Source organism: Calidris pugnax, unplaced genomic scaffold (genome assembly GCF_001431845.1).
Source record: "Calidris pugnax isolate Ruff unplaced genomic scaffold, ASM143184v1 scaffold14, whole genome shotgun sequence".
In the NCBI taxonomy this organism is placed as follows: Eukaryota; Metazoa; Chordata; class Aves; order Charadriiformes; family Scolopacidae; genus Calidris; species Calidris pugnax.
Genome location: NW_015090793.1, coordinates 9,130,128 through 9,143,843, shown reverse-complemented (window position 1 = coordinate 9,143,843; position 13,716 = coordinate 9,130,128). Strand labels below are relative to the sequence as shown.

The window sequence follows — 13,716 nt, the reverse complement described above, 5'->3', positions numbered from 1 at the left end:
ACCACTCCTCTGGCGGCGGGGGGTGGGAGGAAGCTGCCCCTCCGCCGCGGTGGTACCGCCCGGCCCCGCCTGCCCCGCGCTGCCGGGACCGCGTGGTGCCTCCCGTGGCGCAGCAGCTTCGGGGCAGCAGAGAGAAGGGGGGGAAGCGCCGGCAGGCGGAGAGTGACTCACTCGCCATGAAGCCACCGAAAGTGGTGCCATGGCGGCGCCTGGCTGGGGTCTCCTTCGGGATGTACACGGCCGAGGAGATCAGGTGAGGATCCACGACAAGCGGTGGGGTGTCCCCTTCGCCCGCCCCGTGGGTGCTATACAGCACTACAACTCCCGGCGTGCCCCGCGCCACAACGCGGGCAGACCTCGGCGGGCTGTAGGCGCGGGGCATTCTGGGACATGTAGTCCAGCTGTCCCTCAAGCAACTGGCATGGCGGCAACTGGGTACCCCCAGTTGTCGAGCGTTGGGGGTGCGGCTGGACTCTCTGTGGGGCTCTCAGACCCACTGCATGGACTGGGGCCTTTGGAGGAATGGGGAAGGGCTGTGGGGCCGGGAGAGATTGTCTCTGTGGGGCTGAGGGAGGCGGGGGGGGGGGCACGGCCCTTTCAGCATACACTCACTTTGGGAGGGTGAAGGCTGTGCCTCTCTTGAGGGGCCTCCTCTGAGGGGAGCGATGGCTTCCCCCCACTCCTGCACCTCAGCGCCAGCAGGGCCTGCCCGAGCCTGGAGAAGCCCTGTGCTGGCAAGGCTGGACCTGTTCCATGGTGGGCACACTGTGGGAAACCTGGCCTGGGATCTCATCCCAAGTGTCCAACACAGAAGAGACCTTGCTAGTGTCAGTAAAGGGAAAATACTCAGATATTTTAGCACCAGCGTAAGTATCACAGAGCAGGGATCTTTGTTGCAGAGGGCTTTTTTTTGCGGCTTTTTCCAGCAGGTCATCTCTTCTGAAGTTCTAGAGAGCTGCCACTGTTTATTTAGTGTTAGTGTGATATTAGCGCCGTGTATAGTCAAGGATGTTGCAGCTGTCATTGTCTAGGTGGTTTTGTTGTTTTTATACCTCTCCCACTGCTTGAGAGGACACACTAGCAAAGTTACTTGACTTCTTAATAAAGGAAATATTTGCTGTGGTATAAATAATTGTACTCAGACAATTAAATCAATGGTACAGAAATTCCCATTGCGTGTGCAAAGTGCCCTTATAAAGGTTTTCATCAATAAAATATCATATAGCTACTAAATGTCAATGCTAGTTGTACCCGACAAGTGCATATCATGTGGCTGTTTACTGCCATTGATTTTTTTTTTACTCTTTCCTTTCAACTTCAGGAAACTGAGTGTAAAAGCCATAACAAATCCTCAGTATTTGGATAATGTGGGGAATCCAGCCAGTAATGGACTGTACGACTTGGCTTTGGGACCTCCAGACTCCAAAGAAGTGTGTGCCACTTGCATGCAGAACTTCAGCAACTGCCCTGGTCATTTTGGCCATATAGAACTGCCTCTGACTGTCTACAACCCTCTGTTTTTTGATGTATGTATTCTTATTTATTGTCTTGCTGGTGAAATGCGTGGTGGCACTCAAGCTGTCATACACTTTGTAGTCCTTGAAAATAGTAAAGGTGCTCACTGCCTTCTATGTGTAATAACAGCAAATATAGTAGAAAAAGTTTGTTGTGTCATGATAGTTCAATAAAAATAGACTTCTTGGACTTTGCAAAATGTACACTTGCAGCTATTATTTTACTCAGTATTGACAAACAAGAGAGGGGGAATGTTTATCGCTAAACTATATGACTGACTGTAGGCTGTCATGCCTTAATTAAATGGAGGGCACGGTAAAAATTGTTAGTTGTTTCTTTTAAATGACTACTACAAATTCACATGAATAGCTACCTAAGATCTCCAGGTGCTTTCTGGACATTCAGAGCTTGTTTTTTGCTCCGAATAGCTGTGTTGTACATTCTGCCTGGTAGGTCCTCTTATTCCAGAACAAATTCTAGAAAACTGGATCAGCGTGGATAGAACCCAACAACAACCTATCCAGTAATACGCTGAGATAAAGTGTGTGCCAAGTAAATGAAACAACATAGCATTGCAAGTTTGGTGACAGTACAGTTGGAAAATTCTAAGGCAAAAAGAAATCCATCAGTCTTTTTAACTAAAAAAAAAAAAAGGCTGTTAAGAAAATTTCTTCCATTGGGAAGTCAGACACGTGTGCTTCTTATAGCCTTACAAATGTTGCATTTATGTGATATGTGGGATACCTGACGTAGGGCAGCGATTTGACTTGGTGTGCATCTTTCAGGAGAGGTGGTGCTATAAGCTTGTTTTGAAAGCTACTGATGATGGTCAGACTGCACGTTTTTCCTAAGTGCTTCATGTGGGTGTTTTTTATAAAGGGTCAGCTTTTACATATAAAAGGATTCCTGGCTGTAAGGGTAGGATTTGCCTTATTTTGGTCTTATGAAAGTTAGACGCATAATCTGATTGCACATTTTAGCTCTTTCTAGAGTCTGAAGAGTGAGGCCATTTGCAGAGGAAGATTCATCTAGCCTATAACAAGAACCTGAGTTGGGATGAATTCCCTCCTCATGTGCCTGTATCCCCATTTACAGTAGCTGGCTCCTGCACAGGCTACTAATTGAGACTAAAAACCTCACTTTCAGATGACTGCAGTTAGGTGAGGTCCATCCCGCTTCTAGCTGACCCAACTTGGAAGTCAAATGCCTCTATTTGACCAAGGAATAAAACCACAAAACCCAATAAAACACTGACGTTTTTCTGAAGCTGGAGGAGGATGTGGTTACATTAAGAGTGTTGAGGGACTGTGGTAGTACCTGTGACCAGAACATTTTGGTGTGGAGTTCTGGGTACCACATTGTCCTTTATGGGACAAGCTGTTGGAAGCTGTAATCACAGTGCGATGTAAGAGCAGCCTTAGTCCCAGAGTTGCTATAGGTATGACAGGCTTTTCCTCTTGATCCTGTTATCTGTTATATAAGTGGTCTGCAGATGGTTTGTCTACAGGATGTGCTTTGCATATGAGTTTGTGTGGTTGGAAGAAATTTTTTTTTTTTTAAACCCAATTCTTTATGATTAAATATAACAATTAATCTAATTTCTCAGTTACAGTAGCACTTTAAGTTCAAACAAATTCTACTTGCTTACTCTTCAAGCTACCAGGATAACTTTTCCCCCTTTTCTTTCTAGAAATTATACCTTCTAATTCGGGGTTCGTGTTTAAATTGTCACATGCTGACGTGTGCTCGAGCTGTGGTTCACTTACTGCTAAGTCAGCTGAAGGTTCTGGAAAAGGGGTTGCTTCATGCCGTCCATGATCTTGAAGTCATTCTGAACAGGGCAAGTACTGTATATTTTTCTGTTTTATTTATTTTTTTTTGAGTTGATAGTCCTGTAACTATAGAGTTATCCCAATTTCTTTTATTCTGTTTTAGTTTTTAGAGCAATGTGCAGATGCAACAGGTTCAGAAATTGAAGAAGAATTAAATCACCATGTTCAGGAAATATTACAGAGTTATCAAATAGGAGATCAGTGTTCAAATGTAAGTACACAATCAGTGCTTTTCCTGAGATCTTAGGTTTTGTCCTCTTGAAATAGTCATGCACTGAAGAAAGTCTGTCTTTGCCTGTGTAGACTCTAGATTTTGTCCTGGAGTTCTGAACTGTATTATATTTAGAGTTGAAATGGGTGGAATTAAGCTTAAAAAGATTTTATTTCCTGTTAGTATAGCTATTAGGTTTCTGGAAAATACACTTTGTGTAGGGAAATGTTTTGGTGGTGTAAATATCACATAAAAATAACCTGATGCTGTTGTCAGTACATTGCCTACAGATACTGTTTCTTCTCTGTATTATGCTTCAGCTTTTTTGAGCTGCAGAACGTTTTTTGGGAAGTCATGTATTCAGCAAATTTGCAGAATTAATTACAGTGAAAATTTTAGAAAGAGTTATGTAGTCAAATTCTTGTTTCCATTTAAATGCAGTTTAATTGTTAGTTAAAGAAAAATCTTAGTCAAGAAGATACTTAAAGGTCTAACATCTTAGAGCAGGCTTGTTTCTAAGCCAAGTTTAATTTCTTAATCACTTGTTTCAAAACTAACCTTGAGCACTTCGGAAATCATATATTCACGAGCAGTCAAAAGAAGTGATTTTTATCAGTCTTCTGCCTTCTTAAATCATCATTAGAGAAAAGCTTTAGAAATTAGTACTGACTTGAAAAATAAAGACTATTTATGAAATAAATTTAAAAAGCAGGGTGGTGAGCATTGAGGGGTGTTTCCAGCAAATATGGGAAGGTGGTGGAAGAACACTAGAGATCAAAGCACGAATTAAATCAATACTAAGATGTGTGTGCATTGATACTAAGTAAAGTTCGTGTTGATAGTTAATTATGTAGTGTTTAATAAATTCTTCGTATCAAATGATGTAATTTCTTATTTCATTATTTTTAAATCCTTTTTTTTTTTTCCTTTCTTTTATCAGGTAAAAAATGTATGCGAGTGTAGAAATAAACTGATAGCACAGTTCTGGAAAGCACATATGAGTTCAAAGAAATGTCCAAACTGCAAGTAAGTTAAAAATACATGGAGAAATAAATAGCTGATGTAACGTTACATGTTGTGAGCATTTGTATTAACTTTTATCTGCCTTTCCTGGTTTTTCTTGTTTTCCATTTAAGATCCAGGAGGTCACTAGTGCGAAAAGAGCATAACAGCAAGCTGACAGTAACCTACCCTTCTACAGTGTACCATAAGTCGGGAGAGGAAGGCATTGTGGATGAGCCAGCAGGTGAAGTATTTGTCCTCTACTCAGATATGTTTGCTCCTGTTTTCCTGTATTTAAGGGGCACAGATTCCTAGCAGTGACTATGCATTTATAAATATTTTTTTTTAAAATGTAAATAAACCAGTAAGCTCAGCAGTAGGGGAGTACCCAACTCCGTTAAATTCTATTTGCAAGCCTTCTGTGCTTTTGCAACTTTGAGTGTCTTTATGTCAGAAAAAGAAGTACAAAAGCATAATCTGTGTCAACTATAATGTGGTTTTGGGACACTTCATTTTTGGTGGGTAGATGATTTTCTGCTAGATTTTTAAAACAGAGAGACTAGGTAAAAATGAACTAGGAGGAAGATCACCAATCTTACTACAGAAGGAAATCTGGGTAATCCTAACTCTTATGGAAGATTTTCCTCTTAAAGAGGAAAAGACAGTGAAAGTAGGTGACACTTTCTAGGCTTAATTAACCTAGTGTTTGAATCACTTTAAACTTACATTTTTCTTCTTGTTGTATCATTGATCCTTTAGATAACCAGGTAGAATTGAAGCAGATTTGTGTGTGAGTGTTCTTTAACCTTAATGAGTGTTCTTTAACCCTTATATAGAGAGGTTATTCCATCTGCTTATTCTGTTGTAACTTTTGAATGACAACTATGATTTCACTTGATTAAATTGTAGGGTACTACTTTGAGCTTTTTATTTGAGCCCCTTTGGGACTGTCCAAAGTCTGGGGGCTTGTTTTATTATTCTGGTGAAGAAAATTGTTGTTCTGGAAGGTGTGGTGATTTCCATATTTAGAATACCTTGGCTTACCACAGAAAGCTTCAAAACTAGCCATATTCTCTCAGTCTCTGTTAACAATCAGAGCTCAAGTACAGGTAATAAGAGTCTTCCTCCTGCCAGTGTCAAAGATCAAGGCTGTAACACCACTTGATTACTTTCATTACAGTGAAGTATTATTTCTTCTGAAATGGGATGGACTGTACATTCTGCATTAACCCATGTCACAGTTGCTCATTGTATTGAATCTCAAGAGAGTACTTTTAACCTTGTCACTGATGCTTTTGTGTTCAAGGCATGGAAAGGTTTTTGATGTGAAGTAACGGGGAATTGAGGTTTCAGTGTGGAAAAATCTGGATTTCTGGACCTTGGCCAAAAGTTTTGGTTTTTGTCAAGTCATGTGCTCTGGCTTTCCTGGGACAGAACAGGCTCACCTGCAAGAGGACTGGAAATTGCGACCTAATCTCTGTTATATATATATATGTTAATGACAATTTTAATGTAGATGTCTGCTAATATATTTTGTATGTATTTCCATTCCTTCTCTGAGCTGGAAGCACTTAGCATTGTAAGCAAAAAAAAATTATAAAGAAACAGCTTTATATTTTTTAAAAACAAATATGTTATTATTTTTTTATTATTTTTATTTTGTATGTTTCAGGTATTGATGAAAGCCAGTTAGGGAAGAGAGGATACCTGACACCAATGACTGCCAAGGAATACATCCTGGCTCTATGGAAGAATGAAGGTAATAGTTGTTAAGAGCAACATTACTTTGGTTTCTGTATCATTTAGTGGACAAAGTCTGCAAATGTTCCTGTATGAACTCGTCAAATCTTTTGTCTTTTGCCTTAAGGGCTCCTGGCTGCAAGATAGATGTTGTGACAGCAGGACTGATGGCTAGTGAATGCAGAGAGTTGGATTCAATGAATAGTTTGATTCGCTGTTCTCAAATTGTGGCTCCCCACAAATCATAATTGTTATTCACTGAGAATTTGATGTTTATGTGGTGCTGCACCTAATATTCTCACAGTTACATTGGTTAAAGAGTGAGAATGTACTTATTTTGTCTTATTTTGAGTTGCCTGTACTCTGAATCTGTCTACAGTTGCCAGGAAAAACCAAAGCAGTTTCATCTATCAGTCACAGCTAGTAACTAGAAACTGTTTCTTCCTGCTTTCTTCCTTGCTTTTTTCATTTGCTATATTTTATATTTCTCTGCGGAGTTGTTTCTAGAAAATTATATATGTAACCAAAAAGAACAAGGGCAATTCTTCCTAAAGTATGCCTAAATGATTTTATTTAAACAAGCTCACTAGGATTTAACTTAGTAGATTCTTTTGACTTGATTGACCCAAATGCAAATGGGGTTTTGGGTTCCCAAACAATAGCAGTGCTAATAAGTTTTATTGTGTCTTTTTAGGTTTCTTTTTGCGTTACCTCTTCCCTGGGATGGATCCCCATGACAGTTCAGGATTCAGTCCAGACATGTTTTTTTTAGATCTACTTGTAGTTCCCCCTTCAAGGTAAAATTTTCCCAAAAACCTTCTGTAGAAATCATGGGATTTAGTGCATGCTTTTTGCAGGAGTCCAAGATGCAAACATGTACAGTACAGACATTGGCCTGCTGAAGTGTGAGTGCCGTGTTTAAAAAAAATAAAACTAAAAAAAAAATAAAAATCACAGCAGTAACTGATGATAGGTTTTATTATAACTTCAAATGAGTTTGTTAACGGACTGAAATGCTAACTATGATAAAATGTATTTTAGTATTAATATTTTAAATTATATATTATATTAAATAATATTATAACTGTGTAATACTGGGAGAATTTCTTATTAAGTAATCATTCCTTTTTTATGACTGTCCCAGTATAATATATGAATTTTTAAACACTCACTGTTCATTTATAGGGATTTCATGTATTGAAGACTTACCTTAGAATGTTTGGGGTTTATCATGCTACTTTTCCGTGGCTTTAATCTTCTAAAGTAATTGTGATCTGCTGTAGGTATCGTCCCGTAAATCGCGTTGGAGACCGACTGTTTACAAATGGTCAGACTGTGAACTTGCAGGCTGTCATGAAAGATGCCAAAATGATAAGGAAGCTCTTGGTTTTCATGGCAAAAGAACAATGTCAGCCAATAAAAATTACAGAAGAAGGAACCCAAACAGTAAGATTGGCTGTTTATCTTATTCTTTGGTTTTTGGATATGTGGGTTGAGTTCAGGGTAGGCTCCTCGTTAAACTGTTTCAATAACAATTTTGCCTGGCCTCTTAGAATATGTGCCACTGGAGATTGTCTCCATAGGCTCTTTTTTTTTTTTTCTCCTCTATCTTCTTATGCCTCTTTCTACTCACCTGCCCAGTGCAAAGGGAATGACATTTTATGCAGACTCCTTTAGTCATGGCTTTTGTATTAGATAACTGTATGTGAGACATAACAGGTTCCTGTTGCTGGAGAATGAAGTATGTACAGCGCAAACGGTTCATAATAAAGCTTTTCCAGCATCATATTGAATGAAAAGTGATGGGGGGGAAAAAAGCTGCTTTATCTTCTAAGCCTAGTAGAGCCAGTTGTGATCGTGGTTGGTTTTGACCATTGATGTCTAAACAGAAACAAAAAAATTCACAAATACATTAATTAGTAACCATGCTTCTTTAATACTGACTAGTTCACATGGTCAATAATAGTGTATGTCACCATGCCTCTTTTCCTATTTGTTCATGAACTGTATCATTGAGGGTTCTTTTATTCTGGACTTAGTTTCAGCTGAATTTGATTTACATCCCAAGTGTAAAACATTGTGAAAACATTTTTAGTTACTCAGAATTTAGCCACTAGGTGGAGACATGTCTTTAAAATGTTTGACGTGACAGAAGGCTAATGCGTTTCGGATGTGTGGTATACTGACTTTTAGACTGTCAAAACAAAGTGATGTAGATGATAAAAGCTCTTGGATTTACATGATTTTTATCTAAGAATAGGAATTTCTGGTAGCACAGTGATTCGTAGCACAGACTGACTAACCAGTAGCATCTAATTTGGAAAGAGGACTGTCACCGGGAGATGATTGATTAGCAACCATCTTTTAAAATTCCACTGGTATATGTAGTTGTGGTGTTTGTTGACCTCCCATATGAGTCAATTTATAGGGCTTGACAGCAGACCTGTCTGAGGCATGTGGTTGTAGTAATTTGAAAATTAAATTTATATTGCTAATAGTTTTGTTTTGTTTATTTAAATTAGTCTCTTTAATGAGGTGCAAATAGTGTCCAATATTTCATTTGCTATTTAATACTGTAATTTCAGCCTAGTAAACGAAAGTTATTTTTTTGTTAAGTTCAAGTTTCTGATTCCTGTTTCTGTAGGAGACAGGAGAGAATGATGAACCTCTGGACCATTCTGTCCTGACGATGATTCCAGGACAGACCATTGCAGATAAGCTGTACAATGCTTGGATTCGTCTTCAGAGCCATGTCAACATTGTATTTGATAGTGACATGGACAAACTAGTGACAGAAAAGTACCCTGGTATTCGTCAGGTGGGTAAGCAGGCAGAATCTTAAACTCTGGACCTTGTGTCACAGGCAGTTAAAATGAGAAGTTGATGGAGTAAGAAAAAAGTGAAATATTTGTGGTTAATATGGAGGCATTTTCATGGGACTCATCACTGTAATATCTGGAGACTGTGTCTGATGTTGAGCGCTTTCAGGTTTTAATCATTAACTCAACTTCTGTTTTCAAAGCTATTGGAGAAGAAGGAAGGACTGTTCCGCAAGCACATGATGGGAAAGCGTGTGGATTTTGCTGCTCGATCAGTCATTTGCCCCGATATGTACATTGGTACCAATGAGATTGGCATTCCTATGGTAAGAATAAAACAAAGGGTTTCTTTTTGGTGCTGCTGGGGACTGAACTACACTGTAACACTTTCAGCTATATAGTAAGCAGTTTAAAATGTAGAGATTTTCTGACTCATGGACTTTTTTCTTCCCCAGTGTGTCATAGGTGTATGTTATTACTGTGTGTTAATAAAGAAGGAGCACTGAAAAGCAGGAAATTCTTACCATTACACTGAACGCCACATCTGGGAAAGAGGTTTTAAAAAAAAGAAAACTCTGTAGTTGCTTCCTGGTATTATGAATTGGTGCAAACATTATAAGTAGATCCTGTTTCTCCTCTGTTCTTTGTACAGTGTGTCTTGTAAGGGTTATGGCAGCCTTTAAGAAAAGACCATAATAAAGTCACCAACTTCATTCATCTTTAATGATTTTTAACCACATGGAGATGACACCAAGACTGAATTCATGCTTTTCATTAAATTATCTTTTCTGCTTGCCTATCAGCAAATAGTGGACTTGGTGATAATATGCTTTTTCTCTGTGTTCGTTGGTTTGTTTGCAGAATCTAAAAATCATAGTTTCTTTTTGTTTTTAATTGCTGATTGAATTCTCCTTTTCTACTGCAGCAGAAAATAGTAAAAAGGACCTTCTGTTATGGTAGATGATTTTAAAACAGAAATGTATTTATTTGGCATGACAGTAGATTGAGGAGGAGATGCATCCAAGAGCTTAAAGTAGTTTATGTTTACACTGGATGAGTTAACATCTGATGCTGTTTTCTCAGTGACTTGATACTGTTTTAATCCAAAGTTGGACAACTGGTTATTTTTCTCTTTTTTCCCTTCCTGTCTAGGTATTTGCTACCAAACTGACTTACCCTCAGCCAGTCACTCCCTGGAATGTCAAAGAACTGAGGCAGGCAGTCATAAATGGCCCAAAGGTTCACCCTGGAGCCTCCATGGTCATTAATGAAGATGGATCTCGTACAGTGTTGAGTGCAAGCAGCCTGACCCAGAGGGAAGCCATAGCCAAGCAGCTCCTCACTCCTTCTTCAGGTGCACCTCAGTCAGGACTGAAGATTGTGAGTATGACAAAGGGCTTGTCGGAGCCCTCCTAGGCCTGTGGTGTTTGGGTTTTGTTATTTTTTTTTTAAATACTACTGTTACTGTGCTTGCTAGTGATTCCAATGGGCCCCCTCACAAAGACTCTTAGGGCAGGGTTATCTTATCTTTTAGTAGGTGGCTGAGAAAAAGTTGTGGAGGGATGTGAGAAGAAAAGCTTGATACTTCTTCAAATTCTAAACCAAACATTTTTCCATCCTGAATTTTCCTCTTCTCTTAATGTGCAGTGTGTGGTATTCATCTTGCCAGGTTGGGGACTAGTCTTTCTTTTACAACTGACTATTTTTGGGAAGTCTTAGCAGTATGGAAGATAAAATACTGCTTTCATTTTATGCTTTTATGTCCCCCTGCCTCCCTGCCCTTCTCAGCCAGTTCTGTCTTTTTTTCCTCTCCTTTTCTGTATCTGGAGTAGTGTTTTGGTGGGGTGTGTTTATATATGTATGTGTATATATATATAATTCAGTATACTTGTAGAGTAGGTACAGCACATGCAGTTGATGTGACCTGTCTTCCAGGAGTCTGTTGCGCAGAATACTAGGAAGAAAATGTTTTGGATGTGTGTGTATTTTAAGATGCAGTCTTTTCAGAGACATGCATGGAAATGCCTTATAGGCAGCAACCAAAATTCTTTTGCAGGTATGTCGTCATATTAAAAACGGAGATGTCCTTTTACTGAACCGCCAGCCCACTCTTCACAGACCCTCCATCCAAGCTCACCGGGCCCGGATCCTGCCTGGAGAAAAAGTGCTGAGGCTTCACTACGCCAACTGCAAGGCTTACAATGCTGATTTTGATGGTGATGAAATGAACGCCCATTTTCCACAGAGTGAACTGGGTAGAGCAGAAGCCTACACCTTAGCCTTTACTGATGAACAGTATCTGGTTCCAAAGGTAAGTAGAACTGTCAGATAAATCTATTCCTACATGAAATCACTATGATTTTTTTTTTGGTTGGTTTGTTCTGTCTAATGATAAATGAGATTGTTGGGTTGGTTTTTTTTTGGATATGTGGGTTGAGTTCAGGGTAGGCTCCTCGTTAAACTGTTTCAATAACAATTTTGCCTGGCCTCTTAGAATATGTGCCACTGGAGATTGTCTCCATAGGCTCTTTTTTTTTTTTTCTCCTCTATCTTCTTATGCCTCTTTCTACTCACCTGCCCAGTGCAAAGGGAATGACATTTTATGCAGACTCCTTTAGTCATGGCTTTTGTATTAGATAACTGTATGTGAGACATAACAGGTTCCTGTTGCTGGAGAATGAAGTATGTACAGCGCAAACGGTTCATAATAAAGCTTTTCCAGCATCATATTGAATGAAAAGTGATGGGGGGGAAAAAAGCTGCTTTATCTTCTAAGCCTAGTAGAGCCAGTTGTGATCGTGGTTGGTTTTGACCATTGATGTCTAAACAGAAACAAAAAAATTCACAAATACATTAATTAGTAACCATGCTTCTTTAATACTGACTAGTTCACATGGTCAAAAATAGTGTGTGTCACCATGCCTCTTTTCGTATTTGTTCATGAACTGTATCATTGAGGGGTCTTTTATTCTGGACTTCGTTTCAGCTGAATTTGATTTACATCCCAAGTGTAAAACATTGTGAAAACATTTTTAGTTACTCAGAATTTAGCCACTAGGTGGAGACATGTCTTTAAAATGTTTGACGTGACAGAAGGCTAATGCGTTTCGGATGTGTGGTATACTGACTTTTAGACTGTCAAAACAAAGTGATGTAGATGATAAAAGCTCTTGGATTTACATGATTTTTATCTAAGAATAGGAATTTCTGGTAGCACAGTGATTCGTAGCACAGACTGACTAACCAGTAACATCTAATTTGGAAAGAGGACTGTCACCGGGAGATGATTGATTAGCAACCATCTTTTAAAATTCCACTGGTATATGTAGTTGTGGTGTTTGTTGATCTCCCATCCGAGTCAATTTATGAAGCTTGACAGCAGACGTGTCTGAGGCACGTGGTTGTAGTAATTTGAAAATTAAATTTATATTGCTAATAGTTTTGTTTTGTTTATTTAAATTAGTCTCTTTAATGAGGTGCAAATAGTGTCCAATATTTCATTTGCTATTTAATACTATAATTTCAGCCAAGTAAACGAAATTTATTTTTTTGTTAAGTTCAAGTTTCTGATTCCTGTTTCTGTAGGAGACAGGAGAGAATGATGAACCTCTGGACCATTCTGTCCTGACGATGATTCCAGGACAGACCATTGCAGATAAGCTGTACAATGCTTGGATTCGTCTTCAGAGCCATGTCAACATTGTATTTGATAGTGACATGGACAAACTAGTGACAGAAAAGTACCCTGGTATTCGTCAGGTGGGTAAGCAGGCAGAATCTTAAACTCTGGACCTTGTGTCACAGGCAGTTAAAATGAGAAGTTGATGGAGTAAGAAAAAAGTGAAATATTTGTGGTTAATATGGAGGCATTTTCATGGGACTCATCACTGTAATATCTGGAGACTGTGTCTGATGTTGAGCGCTTTCAGGTTTTAATCATTAACTCAACTTCTGTTTTCAAAGCTATTGGAGAAGAAGGAAGGACTGTTCCGCAAGCACATGATGGGAAAGCGTGTGGATTTTGCTGCTCGATCAGTCATTTGCCCCGATATGTACATTGGTACCAATGAGATTGGCATTCCTATGGTAAGAATAAAACAAAGGGTTTCTTTTTGGTGCTGCTGGGGACTGAACTACACTGTAACACTTTCAGCTATATAGTAAGCAGTTTAAAATGTAGAGATTTTCTGACTCATGGACTTTTTTCTTCCCCAGTGTGTCATAGGTGTATGTTATTACTGTGTGTTAATAAAGAAGGAGCACTGAAAAGCAGGAAATTCTTACCATTACACTGAACGCCACATCTGGGAAAGAGGTTTTAAAAAAAAGAAAACTCTGTAGTTGCTTCCTGGTATTATGAATTGGTGCAAACATTATAAGTAGATCCTGTTTCTCCTCTGTTCTTTGTACAGTGTGTCTTGTAAGGGTTATGGCAGCCTTTAAGAAAAGACCATAATAAAGTCACCAACTTCATTCATCTTTAATGATTTTTAACCACATGGAGATGACACCAAGACTGAATTCATGCTTTTCATTAAATTATCTTTTCTGCTTGCCTATCAGCAAATAGTGGACTTGGTGATAATATGCTTTTTCT

The 13,716-nt window shown here is 39.0% G+C and overlaps 1 protein-coding gene across 1 annotated transcript in view; it reads left to right on the top strand.

Annotated features, from left to right (window-relative positions):
• Window positions 1–89: 89 nt before the first annotated feature.
• Window positions 90–13,716, top strand: part of POLR1A (polymerase (RNA) I polypeptide A) — a 38,680-nt gene continuing 25,053 nt past the window's right edge. The window contains exons 1-13 of the mRNA XM_014936097.1: window positions 90–253; window positions 1,322–1,526; window positions 3,206–3,355; window positions 3,451–3,558; window positions 4,499–4,584; window positions 4,695–4,804; window positions 6,233–6,319; window positions 6,995–7,097; window positions 7,584–7,746; window positions 8,945–9,118; window positions 9,323–9,445; window positions 10,272–10,499; window positions 11,176–11,430. Of these exons, the coding sequence (XP_014791583.1) occupies window positions 177–253; window positions 1,322–1,526; window positions 3,206–3,355; window positions 3,451–3,558; window positions 4,499–4,584; window positions 4,695–4,804; window positions 6,233–6,319; window positions 6,995–7,097; window positions 7,584–7,746; window positions 8,945–9,118; window positions 9,323–9,445; window positions 10,272–10,499; window positions 11,176–11,430 (1,869 nt within the window). The 5' untranslated portion in view covers window positions 90–176. The remainder of the gene's footprint in view (window positions 254–1,321; window positions 1,527–3,205; window positions 3,356–3,450; window positions 3,559–4,498; window positions 4,585–4,694; window positions 4,805–6,232; window positions 6,320–6,994; window positions 7,098–7,583; window positions 7,747–8,944; window positions 9,119–9,322; window positions 9,446–10,271; window positions 10,500–11,175; window positions 11,431–13,716) is intronic.